Source organism: Mustela nivalis, assembly GCF_964662115.1.
Source record: "Mustela nivalis genome assembly, chromosome: 7".
Classification (NCBI taxonomy): domain Eukaryota; kingdom Metazoa; phylum Chordata; class Mammalia; order Carnivora; family Mustelidae; genus Mustela; species Mustela nivalis.
This window is the reverse complement of record NC_139026.1, coordinates 23,689,989-23,717,768: the sequence shown is the minus strand read 5'-3', so window position 1 is coordinate 23,717,768 and position 27,780 is coordinate 23,689,989. Positions and strand designations below refer to the sequence as shown.

General features: G+C 49.4%; 1 protein-coding gene across 1 annotated transcript in view; it reads left to right on the top strand.

The window, feature by feature from the left end:
* ELK3 (ETS transcription factor ELK3) overlaps positions 1-27,780 on the top strand; it is a 68,768-nt gene that overhangs the window by 28,951 nt on the left and 12,037 nt on the right. Inside the window, exon 3 of the mRNA XM_082739260.1 lies at positions 19,520-20,299. Coding sequence (XP_082595386.1) covers positions 19,520-20,299 — 780 coding nt within the window. The remainder of the gene's footprint in view (positions 1-19,519; positions 20,300-27,780) is intronic.

The following is a 27,780-nucleotide window of genomic DNA, read 5'->3' as shown; positions in this document are numbered from 1 at the left end:
TATTTTCCCAGGTTCTAAGTTACACAATGGGAATGGGGTGGCGGGGAGCCCTCTGAAGGAAAACAGTCGTCTTGCCTGTTGGCAGGGTGCCTAAAAGCCTGGCTTTGAGACTAGAAAAATGTCATTGTTTTAATTCAAGACATCAAAGATTAGGGGCCCTGTCTCAGTACCTGCGACTCTCCTTGTGGCCCAGGCACCAGGGCTAAGGATGCAGGGTCTTCAGCATGAAGGGAGACCTTGGGCTGCAGGGGACTCATCCAAAGGCCGGTAGAGCCATTCCTATGGAGAAGACACCTGCTCTCCCTTGGGCAGACTTTCTAACTCTCTGGGGAGAGCAGGTTCGGGGCTTCAGTCGCCCAGCACACTTTGGTACCTTCTGTGTCTAAGGCCTGGAGCTGTGGGCACGTCCCACGCTTCGCCTCATTTAAACGCAGCAGCCCGGGTTGCTGGACCCACGGCCTCTCTGGGAAGCAGTAGCCTCGGACTTGGACCTGACTTGTCTGCCTGCATTCCTGGCCACAAGGCAAACACTTTACCTCCTGGGCCATTCATTTTCTTTGCCTCCTGAACACCCGAGTTTCGAGGAGGCCATTAGGTAGCACAGAGGTGATTTTCATTTCTTACTGAGCCCTGCAGTACCGCACGGCCCTGCTCCCGTTGGGTCCGGGGTCTGAGTGGTCGCTGTGACCTCCTCGCCCTCTTGCCCTTTCCTCTCCCACCAGCGCTGAGCCTGAGGTTTGGCCACGTGACCTGTGAGCAGCCAGCTCATGGGAACAGTGAGGGCAGGAGCAGCTCTTGTCCCGCGAGTCACACAGGCGTGGCCACCACGGGAAGACACTTTATGTCCTTCCTTCCACGTGTACACAGTACACTCACATGTACACAAGACACACGCATGGACATACGATATGTGTGTGCTACATGTGTGTACACACTGCACACGTGTGTGCATTACACACAGGTGTGCCATGCACCTATGCACGCACACAATTCACATGTGTGCAACATGTATGCACATGCACGCAATATATGTGTGTGCACAACACATAGGTGCAGGCAATGTATGTGTGCAAGCCCAATGTACCTGTGCATGTATGCAGTACACATGCTAATATGCATATGTGCACACAGCACACGTCCACGTGTATACAGTATCCATGCAAGTATATGTAATATACATGTGTGTGTGGTGCACACGTGTACACACTATACATAGGCATGTACACAGTACACATGTGTGCACACGGGCATTTGAATCTTTCTCATGAAATGCCCTGAAGTGATGAGTAAGTGTGATCATTAGATTCCTGATACAGCTTAAAATACAAAGGAAGGAAAGAAGAGGGGGCAGAGACTGAAGGAGAGGAGAGGAAGGGGGGGAGGGGGAAAGGGGAGAAACGCAAAGGTTACAAAAATTACAGTAGATTTTACATTTTGTGATAAACACTTTTTAAAAAGATTTTATTATTTTAGAGAGAGAGAGCCCGCAGGCGAGCAGGGCACGGGGCAGAGGAAGAGGGAGGGAGAGAATCTCAAGCAGACTCCCTGCTGAGCGCGGAGCCCGATGAGGGCCTCTGTCCCGCGAGCCTGAGAGCACGGCCTTGGCTGAAATCGTGAGTCAGATGCTTGACCCACTGAACCACCCAGGTGCCCCCATGCTCAGCACTTTTCTCAACCTTGCCAGTGTTACTCTGTGACTATGTGTATACATTGAACCGTAACAAATTGCCATCATCTGACCATTTGGACCCCACAAAAGTGGCAGTCTCACACGGTTTGGTTTCTGACCTGAGAGGCGGAATGGGGGAGGGTCTGTGAATGGGAAGCTCCTGGCCACTTGCTCCTCCTTGTGTCCCATCGTGCTCCGCAGGCATTCCTCACGGTTCCCCGCTCTCGGTGTGACCCTCTCTGCCTTTCAGCGTCCTCCCCAGCCCCTCCTCCATTCTCCAGTCCTGTCCATCCATCCAGAGTGTGCTCTACAGGTGGCCTAAGGTGGGTGACTCCCCACCCTTTCGGCTGTATTCTTCTCTCCCGTTGGCTGCTCTGTCCGTTGCTAGCTTGCATCTCCTCACTGTTGGCTCAAACTGCCCCTCCCTTGGTGTGTCCTGATAGGGAAGCTTTCCTGCAAGCATGAGAATGCCATTATTTTTTGTTGTTGTTGTAGGTTATATTTTTAGCTCATTCCAGAATATTAGACATGGACAAAGGGGGAAAAAAAAGTGGAAAATGTGTGCAGTACTTTGTAGAAGGCATCAGAGCGAATGGTACAAGGGCTAATTGTATCTGTTTGGGGCTGAAACACTTTAATTGTCATTCCTCAAGAAACTTCCCCCCTCCCAATCCCCTCCACCCCCCCCCCCCACCATCCATCCCTATAGCAAGGTGGACTTGGGGCTAGACTGCTGCTGGGTGTAAATCCAGCTCCACTCTGAGTGCTCTGCCTGATCCCTCTCAGTTTCAGCTTCCTTCCTAAAATGGGTCTGATAGTAGAGCCTGTACCGTGGTGGTGGGGCGGGGTGTGGGTCAGCTGAGTTCACACACAGTCGGTCCTGAGAATCGTGCTCAAAATACAGTAGGTGCTACCAAGTGTTAGCCAGAGAAGTGATCCTCATCGCTAATTTGAAAAATTCAGACAACTGCAAAGAAGAAAGTTTGGACCTGTGTACCGCTTTCCTACGTGAGCACACCTAGAGGTCTGATGAGTCGGATCCTGGGTGACTGAGGATGGATGACCATAGTTTCTTTACCCAACTGCCTATCTTTGTATATGGAGGCCCTTCTGAAATTCAGTGACTAAGATGCTTTACTATTTCAATGATGCTTCCTTGCGCCTCTGAGGAGCACCCTTCTCTGAGCAGCCCCCGTTGGAGCAGCCCGCAGGAGCTTTGCATTCAGTACTCTCTGGGCTGGAGTGGACGCCCGGCCTCTGAGTGTCCATTTCCCCATGGTTAAGGGAGCTTCGTAGCAGCACCTTCCCTCAGCGGATGTTGTGAACTCGTGTGCAAGGTGTCAGGCGCCTGCTAAGTACACACCCCCAGCGCTCGTCCCCTCTGTTAGCCGGGCTGATGAAACTCCCGGCACTGTGTGACAGGTGCCTGTTAATATTGCACAAAACTGGATTAGTGTCCTGGACGGTTGTAACCACAGAGTGTGTGGCTTAGAACAACAGAAATGTATTGTCTCACAGACGTGGAGGCCAGAAGTCGAAGGTCAGTGTCAGCAGGGCCATGCTCCCTCCGAGGCTCTGGGTGGATCTTTCCTTGCCTCTTCCTAGCCTCTGGTGGGGGCCGTGGGTCCTTGTATCCCTCGGCCAGCACCCGCATCACTCCGGTTTCTGCCTGGCTTGTCACGTGATGTTATTCCTGTGTGTTTCTCTCTGAATTTCCCTCTTCTAAGGACACCAGTCCTACTGGATTAGGACCACTCTCATGACCTCCTCTTAGCTCAGTTAGGTCTGCAGAACCCTATTTCTAAAGATCCCATTCACAGGTACGGGGTGCAGGGAGGGGATGGTAAGATTCAGCATCTCTGCTTGGGAGACATACGTCGTTTGTCATATGTTTCATATATATTTCACATATATTTCAGACACTACTGGAGTTTCATTCAGATTTTCAAAATTATGATCAATGCCACACATTCTGAAGGAAAACTGTGTGATCGGGACAGCAGCTAGACTCAACAGCTGGTGTGAAGCTAGAGTCTATGATAGGTGTGGCATGGAGGGCCTGTCACATGCCCAGCCCGGGGCTGGGTCCCCAGGGTGGACGGAAAGATGAAGGAGCCCCCTTCTGCGCTGGAGGAGCGAACTCTAATAGGGGACTTGGACCCATCCTGGCTTAGCCGTAGCCATGATAGGAGGAACCTCTGGTGTTCCTTCCTCTGTCTGCGTATCCGGAGATTGCCCGTCACACACACCATTAGGGAAGGCTGGGAGGTCAGGGGGTTGCAGCTACGCACTGACAAGGACCTGCTGCCCCCACGTATAGCTTTTGAAGAGGCTGCTGGGCAAACCCAGGTAGAATTCCAAGGAAGGAGTGATGCCCAGGTTAGGACGCAGCCCGTTGTATTCCTCGGGCATGGACCGAAGGTGCCCGGTCAGCTTGGGAAATGTGCAGATGAAGGGAGGAGGCTGCGTCCAAGCCCTTGAGCCCCAAAACCAGCTAGTTCTTGCCTGCTCAGTTCAATACCACCCTCCCCAACCCACTCGTTTCCCATAGTCTCACTCTGTGTCCTGGGATGTGGCTTTGTTCGTTGTAGTTCTGATGGTTGGAATTTGGAGAGGGGGGGCGGGGTATGGTTTGATTTTTTTTATCTCTCTTAGAGTGAAATGGATTCTTCTAGAAGTCCTTCTACAACCTCTGCAGTCTTTCAGAGATTGGCTTTGTGAACGAGATTAATGACTCCTTCACTCGTTAACAACTCAGACCTGGTTCTTAAACCTCTCACGGTGGAGTGGAGAGGAGAGAGAGCTCAAAGCCCAGAGCGTGCCTGTGAGTGGCCCCATCAACTGCCCACACCCATGGGCCCACGCTTGAGGGGCATAACGTGCTGCTGGGATCCCCCATCTTCCGTAGCTTCTGGGAGGTTTTTAGTTCTCCATCCCTCTCGAGAAGATATTCTTTCCCTCTTTCTTTCACCTGTGCTTTCTTTCTTCCCAGGTTCAGCCCGACCTTTAAAAACACAGCTGCTGCCCTCGGCTGGCTGTGCGGCGGCTGGGGAGACAGACCTGCGCGGGCAGTTAGAGCAGAGTGCTAGCCTGGCCCTGGCGCCAGCATCTTCCAGGGCAGCTGCAGAAAGTAAAGGCAGAGGGAAAGACCCCGGAGGTCAGGACACCTGCCCAGGCCCGGAGCAATGAGATTGGGTTGATCAGGCTGGACCATGTTGGGGAGGGACTCACTGACAAAGGGAACAATATGTGCATGAGGCTAGGAGTTTGAGTTTTGGCTTCCTAGGGGAGTCCCAGGGTTCTGCAGGGAACAAGGGGGACATGGGGTTGGAAGAGTGAGTGGGGCACGGAGTGTGCAGCACGTTATGTGGAACAGTTGGAACTTCATGGCTACGGCTGGAAGCGCAAGAGTGCTGTGGGCAGATTTGCATTTTAGAAAGAAACCTCTTTATCTCCCCATGCTCTTCTTGGCATTCATGGTGTCCCACTTCACCCCCTGTGCCCCCAAGCCCCAATCTTTTTGGCCAGGTTAGCACATACCGACTCCTCGGGGCTGACTGAGTTGGCCCCGAGCTGGCCCTGTGGCCCCTTCAGGTCAGGGCATGCGTGCCCCTCCCAGGATCTGCCCGCCGGTGGGGCTGCACGGCCGGCTTGCTCGCGGGGCAGCTGACTTCCCGGAGGAAGCTCCAGCCGCAGACTCTCTCGGAGCTGGCTGCAGGAGACCTGGAAGCTGACGCAATCCCTCGTCCTTTTTCCGTCCAACGGAGCTTTTGTCCTTGTTGTTGTTGGCGGTGAGCATTCCTCCCAGGGGGAGGCTGAGAGCTCTGCCAGCTCCCTTCTCATCAGGAGATTGCAACGGCGATATGATGAAAAAACGCTCCGGTCTCCACAGCAACATCCCAGCTTATCCTCACAGTGTCCCGAACGGTCTCTGCTTAATTGGAAGAGGTTCAGGGGAGAACAGTCAAGACAGTGTCTCTGGCAGCATATTCCTGGAAGTAGAACGCGTCACCTTCTCAACTTAATTGGATAATTTATTTTAAATTGGGTGTGCAATCACGACAAGAAAATGTTCGTGTTAATAATACATATCTGAGATCGCCTGCCTGTGCCAAGAAGCCTGGCCCTGGCAGAGTTCTCTAATTCCCCAAAATAAATTTTATGAAGATAAAATGATGTACTACTGTCTGTCAGAGGAAGAAAGAACAAAAGTCCAGCAAGCGTTTGCATCCTGGAACTTTCTGGAAGGCTTCTGTTGGTGGTGAAATTCCACAGAAGACCCATCTCTCCTGGGCTCTGTTCAGGAGTGTTTTGTACATCAAAGCTGCCCCCCCCCCCCACCATGCCCAGCTCTGGCTCTGAGTGTTAGGGGTCTGGTGTTTTTGTTAGGTGTCTTTTTTGTCCCCTTCCTGTCATGTCAGCTGCTTAGATGGTTTGAAGTACAACAGATGGCAACTATACTTTTGTTTGGGGGCTGAGGGGATAACCAGGGCCTTTCTGGAAGCTTTTGGTCCTGGAAGCTGCCCAGTGAGGGAGGGCGGTTGGGTAGCTGATAGCTTCAGGAAGGTTTTCTAGTCTGGTCACACTGCTCTGGGAAGGAGCGGCTGACCTGAGGGGGCCAGGCTGTTGGCGGGACATGGGGTGGGGGGGACTGTGTGGTGGTTGGGGGAGCTGTTTTGCACATGCTTCCAAGCTAGCTTTGTGGTGGCACTCCATGTTCCCCCAAATAAGGCAGTTGCTAAGAAACACCCGGAGTCTTGGGAGTACCTTCAACACTGTGCTGATGGGGCTGCTGGGCTCGGTGTTCGGCTGCCAATGCTCCAGCCGCCTAGCCAAATCCACTTACGTCAGGCTGTTGCCCAAGCCCACACTGGTCTGCCGGCATGAGTGTTCCTGCTTCTGGACAGCTTCTAGCTGCAGGAGAATTCAGTGGTTGTGTAGACAAACTGACAGAACCCCTAACATTCACATCATACCGCCCACCACCCACCCACCGGCCCAGCTGCTCCTCTGGGCCCCCCACCCCCACCCCACACCTCCTGCCTGTGCTCTGACAACAGTTTACCTCAGCTCCTACCCCCAGTTTGTGACATACGGAGAGGAAGCGCACTTGTATGGAGGATTTGTGTTAAGCCAGCACTGTGCTGGATATTTTTACATTTATGGACTCCTCTTCTAACATGTGAAATGCCTGTCGTCACAGTTGGTAATGGGCCCATTTTAGAGGTAGGACACTGAGTTTCAGAGAGCTTAAGTGATAGATCCAAGATGAAACCCCTGGTAGGCGGCAGAGCTGTCTGTCTACGACGCTTGAGCCCAAGGTCCACGAAGCCAGAAGATCACACAGCTATAGGGCCTTGGGCCCAGACTTGAACCCCCATTCCTAATATTGCTGATTATCACCCCAGGACAGGCAGAGAGGGGAGACCAACCCCTGTTTGTTCAAAATGACAACGGGGAAATGGCTGGCAGCGTTCTGAGCCAGCTGAAAGCAGGAGGCTTGGCGGCCCTAGGACCCTCCCCCTACCCACTTCCTAGATGTCCAAATGACACTTCCTAAAGAAAGCCAGATCCAAGCACGGCCCCGCTCTGCCCTTGTGCCTGCCCAGCATCCTGCAGCCTCCTGGAAAGACTCCAGACGCCCTCACCATCTGGCCCCTAACAGACTGCCTCTCCTGTACCAGCCTGGCCTGCCACCCTCTCTCGGCCTCTACTCAGACCTCTTCCTTCCCTGGGCTCTCCCTTGGCCTTTGCTGCCTGGTCCACTCCAGCTCCTCCCCACACCCTCCCTGCTTCTCCTCCACCTGATGTCTGCACTTGGCATTGCCTTCACTCTCTTCCACCATCCTCGTGCCTGTCTTGCCAACCGGGTGCTGGTTTTCCTTACCAAGTCCAGTTCTGTGCAGCATCTGGCATGCAGTGGTGCCAAATGAATGCAGGATGAGCGTGAAACAAGCAAGCAGGCTTCCCTGTAGCACAGAAAAAAGTCTGTCGGCTCGGGGTATTGGCACCGCACAGGGGTTGAGAAGCCTGCCTGCCTGCCCGTCCTTTAGCAAGTGAGGACCCGAGTGGGCAGGTGGTTGTTCAGGAGTGTCGGTGGCCAAGCCAGGGTGAGAACATGCTCCCAGACCACCTGCAGCTCCCAGCCCCTCCCGCTGGAGGTGGCTGCTCCCTGCCCAGCCAAGCACATGCTGGGGGACGTTTTATATTTTGTTGTGTTAACACTCCAGAGGACTTTAATAAAAATACCCTTGAGTGCTGAAAGTGAGCCAGCAGGGAGACAGCAGTCTCAATCCAGGAGAAGCAGCCACGAGCCCAGAGAGGGCAGAAAAATGCTCCTCATGTCCAGTCCAAGGTTGGGCATCCTGCCAGGCTTCTCGTGTTTGCAAGCTTTGACGAGCACGGGGCTCGGGCCGCAAGGCTGAGCAGCCCTCCTATGTCAGGCTGCCCGAATTTGGAGAGATGGTTCACGCTGCTGGCTAACGGTGCCAGGGAAGGAAGAGATCTCAACCCAAACCACAACGGAACCTCCCCCACGAGTCAGCCAATTCTAAGACCAAATTGGACCTCTTTACTGACGGCATGTTATTCTTAGAAGTTGAAGGTGGGCCGTGGATGTGTGCGTGTGTGCACGTGTGCATATGAGCTGGTGTGCGCACTCAAGGCTTAAGCTTCAGACAGAGGACAGTTCAGGCTCCAACTGTCTCAGTGTGTTGCATACGGTAGTGCAGCTGCCCGCAGGCAGGCCACGCCCTCGGGAAAGGCTGTGCCCCCTGCCCTGCTGGACAGAGTTTTGGGGGGACTATATGTTTCCTAGGGCTGCCGTAACAAAGGATCACAAACGGTGGCTCAAAACAACAGAAATGTATTCTCTCAAAGTTCTGGAGGCCTGAAGTCCAAAATCAAGGTGTCCACTAGGCAGTTCATACGCCCCCTTCAAGGGATCTCGGCGAGAATGCGTACTGGCCTTTGCCAGCTTCCAGTGGCCCTGGCAGTCCTCACCGTCCCTCGGCTGTGGCTCAAGGCTTAGTCTCTGTGTCTGTCCCTCTCCTCCTGTGCCTCCTCCCTGGGTGTCTCCCGGAGCCTTTCCTCTTGTCGTAAGGGCACTAGGTGTTGACTTTAGTGTTGACCCTAACTCCCTGATGATTCCGTCCCAACATCCTTCTCTGGTGACACGGGCAAAGATGCCGTTTCTAAATAAAGTCCAATTCTGAGCTTCTGGGTGGGAATGAATTTGTGGGGGCGGGGAGGTGGGTACCGTACAACTCAGTGCTGACGGGAAAGACGGGCCCAGGGAGAGGCAGCTCGGGTTGCTGGGTTGGAGTCCTCAGGGCTGCTCCTCAGGGTGGCAGGTGTGCGGTGAGCCTGCCCGCAGCAGGTCCATGGCAGAACTCAGTATGGCCCCAACAGTCCGACGCTTCCAGGAGGGACCCTGATTCACTTCCTCTTCTGTTCCTCAGAGCTTAGCAAGGAGCCTTCCGTATGAAAGTGTCTGAAACGCTGTTGAAAGAATGCTTGCTTGTCATAGAGGAGGAGCTTGGAGCATGACTCCTACAGTGAGGACTTGTTCTAACTCTGGAGAGAGGACAGTCAGGTTTTGTGTCCGGAAAGGGTGAGTCAGCTCGTGGTCTGGACGGGAACCCAAAATGAGGAGCTGAAGCCAGGGTGTTGGCTGGGAACCGATGGCCTCGAGACTCGTCTCTGCTACTTACTCAGTCGTGAACTAAGCCTGATGCCCTGGGCCCCTCATCTGTAAAATGGGTATCAAAGTGTTGTAGGGATTGCCTGACATAAGGCATAAGCCTTCAGGAAACTATACAATGAGGTACCCAGATAAGGAATTTAGGCAATTTGAGGGGCGCCTGGCTGGCTCGGCTTGTGGAACATGCAACTCTCCATCTCAGGGTTTTAAGTTCAAGCCCCACATTGGGTATAGAGATTACTTAAAAATAGAATCTGTGGGACGCCTGGCTGGCTCAGTTGGTTAAGCAGCTGCCTTCGGCTCAGGTCATGATCCCAGTGCCCTGGGATCGAGTCCCACATCAGGCTCCTTGCTCCGCAGGGAGCCTGCTTCTCCCTTTGACTCTGCCTGCCACTCTGTCTGCCTGTGCTCACTCTCGCTCGCTCTCTCTCTGACAAATAAATAAAATCTTAAAAAAAAAATAGAATCTGTTATTTTTTTTCCCCAAGATTATTTATGTATTTATTTATTTGACAAAGAGAGACACAGCGAGAGAGGGAACACAAGCAGGGGGAGTGGGAGAAGGAGAAGCAGGCTCCCTGCTGAGCAGGGAGCCTGATGTGGGACTCGATCCCAGGACCCTGGGATCATGACCCAAGCCAAAGGCAGACGCTTAAATGACTGAGGCACCCAGGTACCCTTAAAAATAAAATCTTTTTTTAAAAAAGGAACTTAGATTATTTGAAGGCCGACTACAGTGAAAGGACAGTGTGGTATTGTGGGGTTGCTATACAGTTAGATCATTGCTTGCTAAGTGGAGTTGTACTAGGTGAGAGGTCATATTTGCAGGACCTATATGAGTGGGGCACTGACAAATATTGATTTTTTAGAAAAAAAGATGCTGTGCAGTATTGTTCTGCTCTTAGAGATGAGCAAACGGAGGCTTCTAGAAATTCAGTACCTTTCCCAAAGCCAGAGGAAGTAGACAAACTGGGATTCGGACCAGGTTGGTTCACCCCTGCTGGTTCTATTTAGCGTCTGGCCCATCAAGGCTCAGAGAGGCTGGCGGGCGCTCCCCGTGCTGTTCGTGCTCCCCTCCGAGCACTCCTACAGTCAGGCTGTGGATGTGGAGGCCAGCTGCCTCTGTGCTGCCTCTTGTTTTCCCATCAGCCTTGTCTCCTGAATGTCACCCACTTCAGGGTGGGCTTTTGATGTCCCATCTGCTGAAGTGGAACCGCCAGGTTCTGGGGGCCTCACACAGGGTCTCCAGCAGTGTGGCCCTGCGCCCCGCTGGGAGTGGAGAAGCCCTTCTGTTTCCAGCAGAGAAACAGACTTTAGGAACAGAGGGTCTTCCTCACGAGGAGCTGGAAACGACCGTTCCCGAGCACCCACCTTGCTTCCCTGGCACCAAGCTGGTTTCCCAGGCACGCTGTGGTTACCCCACGATTACTCTGGAATACTGACTTGAACAGCAGCCTCTGAGCCAACGGCAGCTGCTTTCTGGGAGAGGGTGCGGCCGTGGGATAAAAAAGGCTCCCGTCTTGGCACTCCTTCGAGTTGGTTTAAGCTTCAGCTCCACCAGCAACAAGCTACAGGGTCTTGGGCTAGTAAGCTTTTCTGAGCCTGCTGCTTTCTTGGGTGGGTGGGTTGGGGGAGCTTATTTTGAATTAATACATATTGAATGCATGCTATTAAATGCGAAAAAGCAGAGGAGCAAAAAAGAAATACTTTACATCTTACATCTTTTGAGGTTTATTTTTTTCTTCTTGTATTCTGTATATATAGTTGTTTCATTAAGATAACGGACACATCTTTGAGTGCTTTTTCGCAGCTAATGTGCATTGAAAGACACGGGAGGAATGTTAACACTGTTTTGTCCTCTAAAACAGCTCCGTGGTTTTCCACTCGAAGCCCTCCTGTTAATCTAACCCACCGTTGTGGGATCGGAAATTGGCAGCACGGGGAGCACCCGCCAGCCTCTCTGAGCCTTGGTGGGCCAGACACTAAATAGAACCAGCAGGGGTGAACTTCTTCATCTTTAAAATGGGATCCCAGCACCCATCTTGCCAGGTGGCTGTGCGAGTTTGGTCCGTGGTCAGCGCTCATCGGTGTTTGCTTCTTTCCCGGGCCCTTTCTGGCCACAGGTTCCTTTCACGCAGGATCTCTACTGTGGTGAGATGCACACCGTCAGAATCAATCCGTCTCTCTTCCCCTGCCCCGAGATCCTGCGTACGGGCGCTCGGGGCCAGCAGCCCACATGGCCCTCCCCCTGAGGCGCAGCCATGGAGACCCTGCAGAGCTGGGCTGCTCCCTCTGGCCTGGGCAGTATGTTTCCTGCTCTAAGCAGCGGAGAGCAGCGGAGCTCAGAGGGGTGTCTGCTTAGTGTCCTTACCACTTGCCTGGCTGGACGTGCTGCCTTTCTGCTAAAGCTGCCATGGCCTTTGGAGTGGGACCCTTGCATTTCACATCTGCTGTCCCCAGGGCTGGCCCTCTCCCCACCGCCCCTGACCCCTGAGTTAATCGGTGTGTGTGAGGTTTCCTTCACAGTGCATGTCAAAGTCTGGCCACGCTAGGCATGGTATACGGTAAGCCTTCTATTTTTTGTCTGAACCCAACTAAATAAAACATCATGTTTCCCCCTGTTGGTTGAGATATATAAACCAGATATAATCTGTCTGCCATACGCCCCAGCGTGGTATCCAGGACAGTGGACAGAGTGAGGGGGATATGCACAGCCTTCTAGGAGGTTTAATTTTTATATTTGTTTGCCCCTGGAGTGGATAGGAAGTGAATTTTATGTTTTGTTTTTGCTTACATGGGAGGACAAAAATACTGAGATCTGCTATGTATTGGGGATTATCACGTGTGGCTGTAGCAGGTGTTCTGCTATAAGCTTTATATGGATTATCTCATTCAATCCCATGAGGCAGATGGTAGATCAGTTCCCATTTTATAGATGGGGAAACTGAGGCAGCTGACTCTCTAGGACCATTCCTTATAATCCCACCGTCAGCCTTTGTGACAGAGCCAAGTGGGTATTTATGGAAGGATCTAGGACCCTCTCCTCTGCAGCCCCTGCTGCTGTGAGATTAGGAAGAGATCGGGCTGTTGGGAAGAATGTCCCACACCACCTTTCCTGCTGTGTTCAGGAGCCGTCGACATCTCTCCGTTTTGAGAACAAGATAGGAGAGTTGCAGAATCAGAGGGAGGCGTCCTGTGGTTCCTGAAGTCCTCCCATGGTGGGGAGGCAAGGGCATGGTAGCCATACTGATGGGGATCCCATAACTAGTCTGGGATGAGCAGCCCAGGGAGAAGCAACAGCTGTGGTGAGAAATCTGAGCACTGGCAAGTCCGGTGCATGACCTTAGATCAAAATTGGGGTACCAGGGCAGAGCTGACACAGACTGCTTGTATTTGCCATGGATGTCGATATGTGCACTCCAAGTTTATTCAGCTCTCACAGGAGTTATGGGGTTGTAAGGTTTTGCTTATGGCCCTTACCATATGCCTGGGAGTTTTCAGTCTAAAAATGCCGACAAGAAAGCACATACTTACACATATGGGACACATTCACGTGGTGCTTGAACCAGCCTGGGGATCAGCTACAGAAAATTCTCTCTCTCATGGGGTAAAGCCTCCGGTTTCCCGCCTGGGTCAATTCTCTTTATAGTGAGAGTCATTCACTCAACAAACATGCAGTTAATTTAATATTATCCTTCATAACATCAAAATTAAGGTAAATTGAATTCCTCGAGTATCTCTTCATTACCTGGCACTGCATATAATTTTTTTCACGATCACAATACAGTAGACCCATTTCTAATTTATCCACTGTATAGCATTATTTACACAGGCCCCTTCTTTCTCTTTAATGCTAGAAGGCAGAGTTGAGTGTAAACACACTTACATGCACCTCTATTGTTACCAGTATGCCTGGAACCTGTCAGGGCAACAGGGAAGGGAGGAAAATAGAAAACTGACTTGTTTTCTATGTTTTCCATCCAGTTAGCAGGAAATAACTAAGGGAGACTCTCACTGTCCCTCCGTTGCCAGAGGTGGCTGGTGAATCAGGAAGGGCTGCTCTGCCCAAGATGGCCGCCTTGGTCCTGCCCACAACAGGCTGCTTGCCCTTGAGGCTCTTGCCATCTCAAGATACCACCTTGGACGTGGCTGTGGTGGAAGCAGCTTCTGCTGTTGCCTGGAACTTCCACGGAGGGTGTGTGGGGTGGATGTTGTGTTTCCCCTCCTGAAGTTGGTCATCCTTGCTGCCTGTGACCTCACACGGAATGTAGGGTCAGGAATCCAGCCTGGTTGTGGAAACACACTGAATGGGAAATGATGAACAGGGAGGCTGGTCCCACTTGTGTAAAAGCAAGTAGATGTGTGCAACTGTTGGTCTAAAATCATGCTGGAGAAGTCGCTCTGCTCAGCTGGACACAGACAGCATTTGTCAGGTTACCAGGCAACTGTAGGCAACACATACTTGTGGGTCTGGGAGGAAGGGGTGAGAAAACCGACTTTCTGTAAATACTCACATCACTTTTCATAATAAGAGCCTGTCCCCAAGTGCTCTTGTGTCCTGGGCGGTCTCAGCCCGAGTCTTGTATCCCATTGCATTGTGGCCAAGGGCTCTGGAATCAGACTGCCTGTGTATTAGCTTGTGAACATAGGTAATTTATACTCTCTGAGCCTCAGTTTGCCCATCTCTAAGATGGGGATCCTAATAGCTCCAGACTCTCAGAGGTTTAAATGAGTTAACAGTGGCCAAGTTCTTTGTACCCGGCCTGACAGGTAATAGGTACTCAGCAACTACTACTATCCATTAGTCCTCTATGCGGTGAGTTTTCTCAGCAGACTCCTCGTGGGGCACACTCTTTTTTTTTTCTTTTCATTTCTTCTCTTCTCTTCTCTCTCTCTCTCTCTCTCTCTCTTTGGTTTTGTTTTGTTTTGTTTTGACCGGACTTTTTATTTAGTATTCTGTAGTGCTTAACGTACTCTTAACTGTTCTTGGGGGGCGCCTGGGTGGCTCAGTGGGTTAAGCCGCTGCCTTCGGCTCAGGTCATGATCTCAGGGTTCTGGGATCGAGTCCCGCATCGGGCTCTCTGCTCAGCGGGGAGCCTGCTTCCTCCTCTCTCTCTCTCTCTCTGCCTGCCTCTCTGCCTACTTGTGATCTCTCTCTGTCAAATAAATAAATAAAATCTTAACTGTTCTTGGGATTGGGGGAGGGGAAAAGGGAGGTTCTTATAGATTCCCAAGGAAATGTCAGAAAGGCAAAATTTGGCCTGCTTTATCCATTTGTTTTGGGGGGTTTACTGGGTGACTAGCACTTTCCTTACATAAGCATCTGATCTCAGGTTTTTCATACTGAGAACCTTGAGATTTCCATTTGAAGACCCTTTGAAATCCTGAGAGCAGCATACCCTGACCTCCCTCTAACAGATAGCTTGTTTGTATAGGCGGGATGATTCACCTCTCCATTTTATTTTCTATTAATTTTTTAAAAAGACTTTATTTGACAGATCACAAGTAGACAGAGGCAGGAGAGGAGGAAGCAGGTTCCCTGATGAGCAGAGAGCCCAAAGCAGGGCTCGATCCCAGGACCCCAGGATCATGACCTGAGCTGAAGGCAGAGGCTTTAACCCACTGAGCCACCCAGGCACCCCTCACCTGTCCATTTTAGACGGCTAGATGTTTGAGGAAGGCCTTATAATTGCTTTGCCTCATTTACTGGGAAAAATCATATATAGGACATAGCCTTTGGCGACATTTTTAACTTGAAAAATTACAACACTGGTACACAAGTCAAGTCTCAACACATTTAACATTTGCTTATTGAAAGCATTGTCATAAAGTCAAATAAGATTAAACAGGTTTTACTTTTTCTTGCGGGACAAACTCTTCAGAGACCATAGAGATCTCTTCAAACGTGCATGCCACCCCAAGCTCCCAGGGTCTGCCTGTGGAAGGTAAGGGGCTGTCATTTTGGCTGCCATGCATATGCCTCCTCTCAGTCTATCTACTACCTAGGGCTCAGGCTGTGGACATCCTGGTGGGGGGCTTTCCTTCCTGGCTCCCCTCCTGTGAGCAGATTTCCCCTGTGCAGGGTTGGGCTCTCAAACAGCGGGGCTACAGTGACCTGACCTCCTTCCTGCACACTCCACACCCCTTCATGCCCAGACTGTCCGGTAGCCAGATCTACTCCATCTTTCCTGCTGGAATAGACCAGCAAGGCTCATGCTGATTCTTTCCAAAGGTTTCTTCCTCCTTCTGGTCAGCTCCATCCCCGCCACTGTAACCTTTTCCTCAAAAGCTCTGGTGGTGTCCTGGTAGCTCCCCCCACCCCAGAAACAGCAGCTGCCACGGAGCCCCTCTTGCGATGGCTGAATTCAGTGTCCTCTGCGGAGGCTCCTTTTTTATCTTCAGAGTAGGGTTATCGCCATCACCATCCAGCCATAGAAGATTCCCACCATCTTCCATTTAAAGGTAAATGTTTGGATGGACCGCAAGAGCATTATGCTAAATGGAATAAGAGAAAGACAAATACTGAATTATCTCACTTATGCGTGGCATCTAAAAAAGCAGATCTAGAAACAGAGAGTAGAGTGGTTACCGGCAGTGGTCACTGGGCGGCTGAAGGGTGGGGAAATGAGTAGTTGTTGGTCAAAGGTACAAACTTCCAGTCACAAAATGAGTAAGTTATGGAGATGTAAGGTATGGATGGTGACTGCAGTTAACAATACTGTATTACCTACTTATAAGTTGCCAAGAGAGGAGAGTTAAACGCTATCACCACCACAAGAAAATGGTAATTACATGAGTGGTGGATGTGTTAACTCACCTAATTGTGGTAAGCATTTTGCAATGATATACATGCATCAGATCTTCATATTGTACATCTTAAACTTCACAATGTTGTATGTCAGTTCCATCTCAGTAAAGCTGGGGGAAAAAAGATTCTTCATGATCTTAAAAAAAAAAAAAAAAAAGAAACCGCTTCCGTGATGTATGATTCACATACCATCCAGTGGATCCATTGAAAGCATACAGTTCAGTGGCTTTGGGTATATCTACAGAGTTGTACATCCAAAACCACAGTAAACCTTAGGACATTTTCACTATCCTTCCCAAACCCATACTTTTTAGTGTGACCCCTCAATTTTTCCATGTCACCCCCAAATCTTAGGAAATGACTCTTGTCTCTTTAGGTTTGTCTATTCTAGACGTTTGATAGAAATAGAATCATTACATACACGGCCTTTCTTTCACATAATGCATTCATGGTGCATGTGTCTGTACTAATTTCCTTTTTATGGCTGGATAATGTTCTATAGTCTGAATATACATTTTGTTTATCCATTCGTCAGTCGACAGTCATGTAAGTTGTTCCCAATTTTTTTTTTAATATTTTATTTATTTGAGAGAGAGAGAGAAAAAGATGGGGTGGGGGTGGGGAGGAGCAGAGGTAGAGGGAGAAGGAGCCCACTGCAGGGCTCAGTCCCAGGACTCTAAGATCATGACCTTGATTTCAAGAGCTGAAATCAACTGAGTCCCTCCCCTCCCCAAGATGCTCCTTCTTTGTTCTTTTTAATACATCAAAGCCCTGCTCTTTGAGACTACCTTTCAGTTCCCAACCATTTTCAGGAGGAGAGGCCTTTTTGTTATTTTTAATCAGAGCCCCAAATGACTCCTTGGTTTGCTTATGCATATAATCCCTGCTCAGATGTTATGTTCTGAATACCTGTAATAAAATTAAAGGTAAAAATTAAAGGTTTAAAAAAATTTTTTTTTTACGAGAATATGCCTGAAGAAATGATTCAGACCATACAGTTTCTCTTTTTTTCTGTGTAATTATTTGGGCTTTAATGACTCAGTCAGTTTAGATGGATGTTGGAACTGGCTGAGGACAACATAAAGTTTTCACCTAGGGAGAAAAATATTAACGAAAACCAGAAATATCTTAGAATCGTAGCAGCAGAACACTCCAGGCAAGTGTCTTTTCTTCTTACTGAGAACCCAGTCTGGGTCAGGTGGCACGGGTGACACACTTATTTAACCCTATCCTGCCGGGAGTGGACTTCACTTAGGCATGTTGTGTACCCATGCCTGGTGGGGAGCCCACTGAGACGCCACCAGCAAGGCCCAGGTGGAACTTGGGCCGAATTTCTTGGAAGGTATGTAAATAGTGTTGAGCTTTGCTAGTTGTGTGTGCAGTTGAGGTCAGTTGGGATAAATGGCCTTCAGGTGGTTAAATCTGCAGTCTCCAGCACCAGGCTGCCAGGCACTGGAACTGTTATGCCTTGAATCTAAGAATCTAACATGCTCAGGGGATGGGAGCCTCCTGTGGGCTGGTGCTGAGCGGAGGTTCGCCAAGATTTGCGTTACTGGGATTTCCGGTGCTGAATGGGGACATTGTGTGTCCCTCCCTTCGCTGCCTGCCCTGAGGGATTCCTGCTCAGAAATCCCAGTGGCATAGTAAATATGCCCTCCCCTCCGGATGGCTGGATAAATTCACTCCTGGGATTTGATGATCTGTTTAAGGAAGAAAACTGCTAAACATCATGCTTTAATGTAACAAGAGGGAAGGCAAAAACGTAATATACTTATGTTTATATACCAAACGATGATCACAAAAGGAACATCAAATTTAATTAAATTTTGTCTCTATGGCATATTTGAAAGTTGCTGAGAGAGGAGATCCTAAAAGTACTCATCACGAGGAAAAAAAATATTACACTCTGTGTGGTGGTCATGTTCACTAGACTTGGGACCACCTAAAAGTAATAAAGTGTTACCTGTCCACGCCATCTCCATTTTGAAAATTTCACCTCTACTAAGGGGTTCCTGGACTCTCCCCACCGAAATTTTTGTGGAAATGTGAAAAAGCTCAGGCTCCAGAATGAGAAGATCGTGGTGGTTTTTGGACGGATGACTGCCCATTTCTGAGCTTGTGTCTTAAGAGGACACCTTCCACCCTCCAGAAGGATGAGGTATGAGAACGGATCAGAGAGCTTGCACACAAATCCGGTATATAGTAGGTGCTCAATAGGAGTTACTGCTTCTAAAGTAGTTCTCCCCCAAATGATTTTTTTTTTTTTTTACACTCTCACTTAATACCCAAGTTTTAGGAGGAGCAGTTTGCAAAGAAACCTTTCTGGGTCTTTTCCCCACAGGATGGCGCTGCTAGCTCTTTGTGCTCGAGGGAGACCATCTTGGTCTCCGTGGAACACCTTGCACCCCACAAACCTTTGATAGATATTTGCTGATGTTCCCATGTAATAAACCGCAAGAACAGTAGAGAGTCTTTACGATGAAGTCTGTTCTCCCAAAGGGGTGTGAACATTTCTGGCGTGATTATTGGTTTTCATTTACATCCTAATGTTTGAGGACTTGGAGCCATAAACTGAAGAGCCAGAAGTAGATACTAGTGACTTAAAATACTGTAGGAGTGATGTAAATATCAAAGTAGACAATTTGTTTTTTCCTCCAGTGGCTTTCTTGGCAGAAAATTGAAAAGAAAAAAAATGGCTACATGACTTAAGAAAACATTGTGGTGGCTGGTGATAATAACTTACATTTCTATAATGTGTTCCAGCTTACAGAAGGCCTTCCTATTATTATTTCATTGAATTCTCACAAGTCCCAGAGGTAGGTAAGACAATACTGCGTTATGGCGAAGAAAACGCTGCTTTGACCACTTACCTACCATGTGGCTCATGTGGGTTATTTTAAGCGCTGTAAGCTTATCTTCTTAAGTTTTAAAATGGGAGTCCAGTCATTTAGTTTTTGGGTAATAACACCTTCTCTTTAGGATTTCCGTACAGATGCTTATGAGATGGTACATGGACATTGCTGGCCACATAGTAAGTCCTTAGCAAATGGGGCCGGCCTGGGCGTTATTAGGTAGAATAACTCTTACTTCACAGATGAGGAAACTAAAAACGGCCATCACTGTGCCAGAGCTCACACCGTTCGTAACCACAGAACTGGAAAGCAGATCGAATTCTGCTGCCTCCAGCCCGAGTCCCCTTTCTGCAGCACCGTAGCCAAGACGTGTCCATCAGGAGGCACGTTTCGTGCTGCTGCCAGCCAAACTCCCCCTGCCAACGAACGTCTTCCTCATTTTTCTCTGGGTGCACTGATCTTTTCACTGTCTCTTCTTGTGTTCACAGAACATCATCAAAAAGGTGATTGGGCAGAAGTTTGTGTACAAATTTGTGTCTTTCCCGGAGATACTGAAAATGGACCCTCACGCGGTGGAGATCAGCCGGGAGAGCCTTTTGCTGCAGGACAGCGAGTGCAAGGCCCCCGCCGAGGGCCGAGAGGCCCACAGACACGGCTTGTCGGCCCTCAAAAGCGCCAGCCGCAACGAATACATCCACTCAGGCCTGTACTCGTCCTTCACCATTAATTCCCTGCAGAACCCACCAGAATCCTTCAAGGCCATCAAGACAGAGAAGCTGGAGGAGCAGCCGGAAGACAGCCCTCCCGTGGAAGAAGTCAGGACTGTCATCAGGTTTGTGACCAATAAAAGCGACAAGCACGCCAGCAGGCCCGTGGTGCCCCTGCCCTCCACGTCGGAGGCCTTCCTGGCCTCGTCGGCCTCAGCCAAGGTCTCCTCTTTAATGTTGCCAAATGCCGCCAGCATTTCGTCCGCTTCACCCTCCTCGTCTCGGTCCCCGTCCCTGTCCCCCAGCTCGCCCCTCCCTTCTGAACACAGAAGCCTCTTCCTGGAGGCCGCCTGCCATGACTCCGATTCCCTAGAGCCCTTGAACCTGTCATCGGGCTCCAAGACCAGGTCTCCATCTCTTCCCCCAAAGGCCAAAAAACCCAAAGGCTTGGAAATCTCCGCGCCCCCGCTGGTGCTCTCCGGCACCGACATCGGCTCCATCGCCCTCAACAGCCCAGCTCTCCCCTCGGGATCCCTCACCCCAGCCTTCTTCACCGCACAGGTAAGAGCCTGTCCCCGTACTGGGGCTGCATCAGACTCGGTGACAGAGTGGAAAGGAAGAAAGCAACCAAGGCAGCTTCCTTCGGCCCTTTCAAAGGTCATCTTAGGGCCCACAGACCAGAGTCACGGTGGGAGTGTAAAGGGCAGTTACTTCTTTATCCCCAGACCAAGGTGTCCACAAGAGAAGAGGTTTGGGATATTGGTTACGGTGGGATGCTTCCCTGGTTTCTTGCTTTCAGTGGCTGAAGGTGATCCAATTATGGAACATCACCTGGGGCTTCCAAGCAGATCCAAATATCTTCCTAGGGAAAGTCGAGCAGACCGAGTGACATTTCAGAAGGCATTTGGGCTTTAAGAGATCTTTTTTTTGTTTTGTTTTGTTTTTTAAGGGAGAGAAAGGAGGGTGGAGGAGCAGAGAGAGAGAATCTTAACCAGGCTCCACGCCCAGCGCGGAGCCCGACATGGGGCTCGATCTCACAACCCTGAGATCACGACCTGAGCCGAAGTCAAGAGTCGGACACTTAGCCGACTGATCTGTCCAGGTGCCCCTGAGCTTCATGAAATTTCTATGATGGGTCCTCTCTGGGGGGGGGCATCTGATAAGTAGCCATTTGCTTTCTGTAACTGAGAAGATAGATGTTAAGTGACGCTGCCGTTGGGTTCGTCTGGGAGGATCTGCATTGTCCCACACGTCAGGGCCACACCAAGCAGTGAGGAAGAATCTTCAGCAAAAGAAATGCTATTCTGAGAAAACCCATCATTAACTCCTCTACGAGAAGGCAGCCTTTTCCTTTAAATATCATATGCACATGCTTTTTCTTGTCCAGCTGGCGTTCGCAGGGCAAAGGCAGAGCTGGGGGGTTGGTCAAGTCTATTTCTGCTTCCTCTGGAAAATTGGACACACTTTGGTGGCAGAGGTGAAGCACATTGGCTTTGGTGTCACAGACCAGATTTGGTTCCTGGCTACACTGCTGGGGAGCCCTGAGACAGTGGGCGCTTGCTCTCTGCTGTTTCCACATCTGTGAAATGGATTATTGGGAGGACGGGATGGGATAACCGCCATGGTCCGAGAGAGCTATAGCTGGCAGGTATCCTTCCGGGACCGTGAGGCCAGTGGGCGCTCCCTCACCTGCCCCTGCTCTCGTTGCCATCACCAACCCTGCCGTAGCCGTCAGAAGGGGCAGCAGTGTCACAGGGGCTCACGTTTGCTGGTCACTGTTCCAGACACTTCGCACGCACCACTCCAGTCATTCTTCGTGGCTGGCCCATAAAGTAGATGCTCTTCTGTCCCATTTTTCCACCTGAGGTAAAGTAGCTCATCCAAGGTCTCACAGCTAGCAGGTGGGAGGAGCAAATTTGAACCTGGTTCTCCTGCTCCAGAATCCATGCTCTTAAATAAAATGTTCTTGGCGTGCCCACTGGGAAAACCTCCAGTTGTCCCTGAGCGTAACCATCTGTGGAGTCTGCCAAACAACTGAGAGCAGCTCTTGGCCACTCTCCTCTCCATGGCTTCTCCCAAACCGATTGTGTCCCAAGGATTTTGTGTCCGCCCCAGCTTGTGAGCTAGTGCTACTGAGCTGCCACCATGGAGGGGGAGGGCTCAGGGCTCAGTTACTGGTCAGAATGAGCATATGTGCTATTGATCAGGCATTTTCTGATCAAACAAAACTGTCCAGGGACTAGGGGCTGCTGAGTGAGTAACTCAGAGAAGTAACTTGAGAAGTTGGCGGGGGTTGGGGGGGTGGTAGGCGTGACCTGAGTATCTCCTCCCCTGGCCTCCTTTGTGTTCACAGCTGTAAGGTTTAGAAAGATCTCAAGCCAGACCAAGGCCAATTCAGATTTCCGTATCTGCTTTCTCTGTGAGCCTGCATCACCATCTCCGAACAGAAGGCCAGTCCTGTTGTCTCAGGAAAGCTACTCAGGCTGGCCCTGGAGTTTTGGATCTGGACACAGTGAATTTAGGGTTGCTCTGCCCAGTCGGACTGAGGAAGGTTATGGTTGGGCCGAGGGGAGGAGTGTACCTTGACGTGAGGCCGGGATAGAATGTGGATGTGAACAAGGGGATACTCACCTCAGGACTGGGAGACAGGAACTTCTAGAACAGCCTAAAACAGGAGAGGGGAAAGCATTGGAAAGCTAGATGCTTTAAGAGAGGACTTGCGCCTTGGGCAGATGAGAGTGAATGGTCCTCAGCCAAGCTGCAAGGGTAGGACTTTGCTTGTGAGCTGGTACCAGGGAGTCTAACAAAGGGGACCAGATGTAAGGTGTCTGGCTGAGAGTGCTTTTGGATCAAGCCGAGGGGCCAGGGTGGCTACAAGGTCGTGCTAAGTGGAGTGAGAGGAGTTAAGGGTTGGCTTTGGGAGACGGTGTCATCTCAGGACTTGAATTCCCTCACCTTCTAGCAGTGTCAGCTCTGTACCCAGTGCAGCCAAGGGTGGCCACAGGGAGGGAGAGAGCAGAGAAAGGGCAGGACTCGGGTGGGATATTCATTCACGCAAGTGGTTTCTCGGAGATCGGACAGAACAGTTACACCTGTCTGGGCTTGACAATCCTCCAGCTCTTTAAGGTGGGCCTAGAAATCAATGTAGGATTTGGATTCTCAGAGATTTCGCTCCCCCAGGAGCTGCTTTGAGTGACTCGTCAACTAAGCCTTGAGGGCTCCTGGGTGGCTCAGTGGGTTAAGTCTCTGCCTTCAGCTCAGGTCATGATCTCAGGGTCCTGGGATTGAGCCTCGAATCTGGCTCTCTGCTCAGCAGGGAGCCTGCTCCCCACCCCACCCCACCCCCCGCCTGCCTCTCTGCCTACTTGTGATCTCTCTGAAAATAAATAAAATCTCGACAAAACCCAAAAAACAAAAAACTAAGCCTTGAGCCACGGTTCATCCTCAGGGGACAGTCTGAAGCAAGGTCACCTCCAGCAGCCCGTCTCATCCTAAAGAGTGAGCCCATTTCCCTGCAATCCCCGCAGAGGGCACGAGTGAAAGCCTTCCCTTTACTTCCAGATCAATTCTGGGGGTTTCCTCTCCTGAAGGAGACTTGGGGCTTTTCTCCCACAGGCAGCAGTGGTGTCTCATTCTCACAGTTCATTGTTTTCCCTCCTACCTTAGTATTTTCGACTGCAGAAATTACTTTCCTCGGTGGAGTGTGCTGTGTGCCACGTGACACTGTTTGCATGTAAACATTTTGTTACCGGCGGGACTGTCCTGTCAACTTTTCTTAACAGTTGGCTTTAGAAGAAATGAAAGGTGTGCTCTAATAACTTGATACCCTGAAAATGAAGTTCCCAGGGATATAGTTTATCTCAAGAACTGTTTGTTTATATTTTATCTTATCCTGAGAATAATTCCCAGTTATTTTCAGGTAGAAATATGGCAGAAGGAAGGGTAGGATTAAGAGGGTCTTGGTGTGAACTGGGGTCATGTGGTTACTTTTTTCTTCGAGGATCATATTAAACCACCTACCTTGCATAGGCCCAAATTTAGATTTGAAATGTCATCTATGGTGTACATGAAAAAATGTTCGTCGTTCTGCCACTCACCCAAAACCATAATCTCCATTCCCATCGAAAATACTTGTAGTGCATTTGCTGGGATCTGTACAGTGCAGCTGAGATTACTCTTGATTTTTTAAGGATCCAAGATTACAAATATAGACAGACATGATGATCATTCAGACTCCCGTCAAGCACGGACTACGAGGAACTGAGGGCAGAGAATACAAAAGCCAGCTGTGTACCGAGAAGCGATGTAGTTGGAGCTCAGCCAGAGGTCATATTGGACTGTTGGTAGAAAAGCAAGGATGTTCTCTCTTATGGCATGAGCTATAGGTATTGAGATGAGGGAGGGGCCAGGATGCGAAACCCTCATGATTCCTAGCCAGGCACCATGGAAGCCTAAAGAGTGCCAGTTAGAACTTCCAGTTCTCTGTATCTTCTGCACCTTGGTGTCCTCTGTCCCTCTTCCTTCCATTTGCCTCTTCTGTTCATTGTCTCCCTCCTCATCTCTTAGCAATGTAGTTAGTTCAGAATTAGTGGTTGGCGCATTGCTTTTCCCTTCATTCATGCCAAGGCCTCTGTTAATCTCATGTGTGATGTTTAAGATGCTGAACTTGGATATATGCGGGCACTGGGGCATGAACTCACCGTCAGAGTCTGAGCATGCATGCCCCAGGCTGTTTGATTAGCGGCAGCCTTGAATGGCACTAATTGAGTAGAGACAGCTGGCAGAGGACCGCAATTCGAGAACCTCCTTTCATTTACTGGTAGATGTAACAGCTTTGGGCCAAAATCATCAGGTGGGAATTTGGAGTAAAATGGATGTGTTCCCTGAGGAGCTCTGCTCTGGAATAGGCTCTTGTCTTATTGTCTCCTAGGCCATTATCACAAGAGGATGAAAGTTTGTTTTTTCCCTTCATCCCACTCTCTACAACACTTCTCCAGCTTAGCGTCCAGCTTTCTCTATACTGATCCTATAGGAGAGGTTGTCCTTTTAGAAGCTCTTTGCAGTGAATGATGTTGCTGGTAGAGTTCTGCATGACTGACATTCCAGATGAAGTTTCTTCCTACCCTGGGCTCTGAATGCCCAAGATAAAGGAACTGTGGTAGAACCCTCCCACTTTCCACCTTGGAGCCTCTCTCATCTCTTATCTGTTGCCATCATGGTCCCACTGCCTGCTCTCCAGCTCTGCTCCTACTCCTTTTTCCCCTCCTACCACTGACGACACCTACTTTAGACTCTTAGGGAGTTCTGGTCCCCCTTTCATTAAGATCAACAGAGTCAGTGCTATGCAGACTTATGTGTGATTGAACTTCCTTTTAAAGTCTTCAAAATTGATGTTTTTATTGAACTTGGGCAACTCCGGGAGTCTCCAGAAGTAGTTACCTTATTTGGTTGAGGATTTGTTTTTAACCCCAGAATGGCACTGTCATGGATTCTGTTGGCGTCCATGAGAGACTAAGATTTGTGATGTTTGTTGGTACAACAAAATGTTAAATGGACACCCTGATTTCCTCTCCTTTATTTTCTAAAGCCTGAAAGGCTTACCAAAGTCTTGGTACCTAAATTATCAAATCAAATAATCTGCAAATAGTTCTTGTTGGGAGATAACTGGTAAACACCTACCATTTGCTAGTGATTGGGGTGTACAGAGGCGAGCAAGACAGTTCCTACTCTCCTGAGCTTATAGCTTGCTGTCCAATAGGTGAAGAATATGGGGCAATAGAACTTAGGGTGATGTGAAATGACAGATGTCTCTGAAAACTGGCTGAGGAACTTTTAGACTTGTTTTGATAGGAAATTACCAGCTTGCTGGGGTTTTAACTCGAGAGATACAATAATTCCTTTTAGAGTCTTTCAGCAAATATTTACATTATTTGCAGATCACTGAAAGGATACCAGAAGTATATACAGTGCCTGTTTTTAAGACCTTCTAACCTAGCCAAGACAAGGCATACAGATAGACAACAGCACGTGGCAAGAGTCAGATACACAGTGCAGAAAAGCACCATTAGGAACAGAAGAGGGAAAGATCGTTTAGTTCAATTCAGCATATAGGAATTGAGCACCTATCGTGTGTAGCTGTTGTGCTTGGAGCTGGGGATACGAACGTCAGTTAGATAGTCCCTGATTGTAAATAGCTCATAACTTGCCTTAAATGGTTTAATATAATGTCCCAAATCAGTACAAAACAAATACTAAGGAAGAAAGTATTAATGCTGCTGAGGATGGGGAAGAATATTGACAGAGTTTCATTGGAGACATGTTCACACTTGGGCAGGGTGTTGAAGGATCGGTAGCAGTCATCTGGCACGTAAGGTGAGGAGGATATTGTAGGCAGAGGAGCAGCAAGCCATAAAGATGTGAACTAGCTTACTATGTAGGGGCAGTACAGTAGTTTAATAAGGCATGGAGGGATAAATTCCAAAGGTGAAGGACGCAGTGGGAAATGGGGCATGAGTGACATAGAGTTGTGTTTTATAAGTCATCCTGATGATGTAGATTAGGGTGGGGGTGAGGCTGGACCCAGTTAGGATACTATGATAATATTCCAGATGAAAGACAAGGAAGATCTAGATCTAAGGCTGTGACCCTGGGATGGGGCCACAGGAGACAGATCTGAGAGAGGCATAAGGAATTGTCCATAGGATTTGGTGACTAATTAGGTGTGAAGGTTGTAGGGGAGAGCCAGGAATTGACTATGAGGAGCATGGGAGGAAGAATCAGCTCATGGTGAAAGGTTGGTTACAAGTTCATTTTGGGCTGAGAAGTCTATAGGACATAAAGGAGCAAACATCCAGCTACATACATACAGCTGGAGCTGAGGAGTTTGGGCCTGGAGATAAGTTAGGGAGTCACCAACATGTAAGGGGTGCTTAAAATCATGGAAATGGATGAGATCACCGATGGAACGTGTCTAGTGCGGGGAAATGTAGGTTACGTAGTCAGGGAAGTTCTGGAACGAGTGCTGAAGAACTGGTGGGTTGGAATTCTTTAGTGTTCAGGACACATCAAGCCATGTAGGAAGGTTCATCTAGAGAAATTAAGAAGCCTATGAAACTAGGTTATGGGGGAACCTAGAATTGTGGCTAAGGAATTTTTTTCCCCTGAAACTGGAAGAATTTCAAATAGCATCTTAGGGTGACTGATTTGGTGGCGGTGCTCAGAATAGATAGAAAGAGGGACCAGAGGTATAGCAGCTGGTTTAGGAGGCATTTACTGAATGCCATCTCTAAGCATATAGGACCTTGAATGCAGCAGGAATGGAAATGGGGGGCAAAAATCAGAGTCAGTTCAAAGAAGGATCCACAGGTCGTCCCCAGATGTTGTAGCAAGTGGGAGGTCATTTTGCATCTCAGTGACGAGGATGCTGGATTGTAGACAGGGCTGTAAGTCCATGGATCATGTCTTGTTTTATCATTGTATCTCTGGCACCTGATACATTATCATGCACTCTGTATTTTTGAGTGGATAAATGGCTGGTATTGTTGATAGAAATGGAGGAGTCCTAAGAAACACTAGACTTGGAAAGAATGTGAGGTGTTCAGTTTGAACATGGGCATTCCAGTGGACATGTCCAACAGGTCATAACAGGTATGTCCAACAGTCACATACCTAGAGCTACAGATCACTTCAGCTCATCAAATATTTAGAAAACATGTACTATAGGAGGAATAAAGATAAGCATGCTACCTTAAAGGCTACAGAAAAAAGTATAAAAAGAATATGCAAATTACCATAATATGACACAGAAATTGTTAAGGGAAAAAGGGGTTATAAAGTGTTACAAAGATTCAGGAAAAAGAGAACTGTCACTTGATGGAGGGAAAAGCAGAAAAGTCTCCTTTGAGGAGGTGGAGTGTTCATGGGCAGAGGGAGGCAGGGATAGGAAAGAGGAAGAGGTCTGAGGACGTGGTCCAGGCAGAGGGCCATGAACCAGGGCACAAAGATGGGGGATGTCTGGGCAATGCCAGCTCACCAGGTTTAAC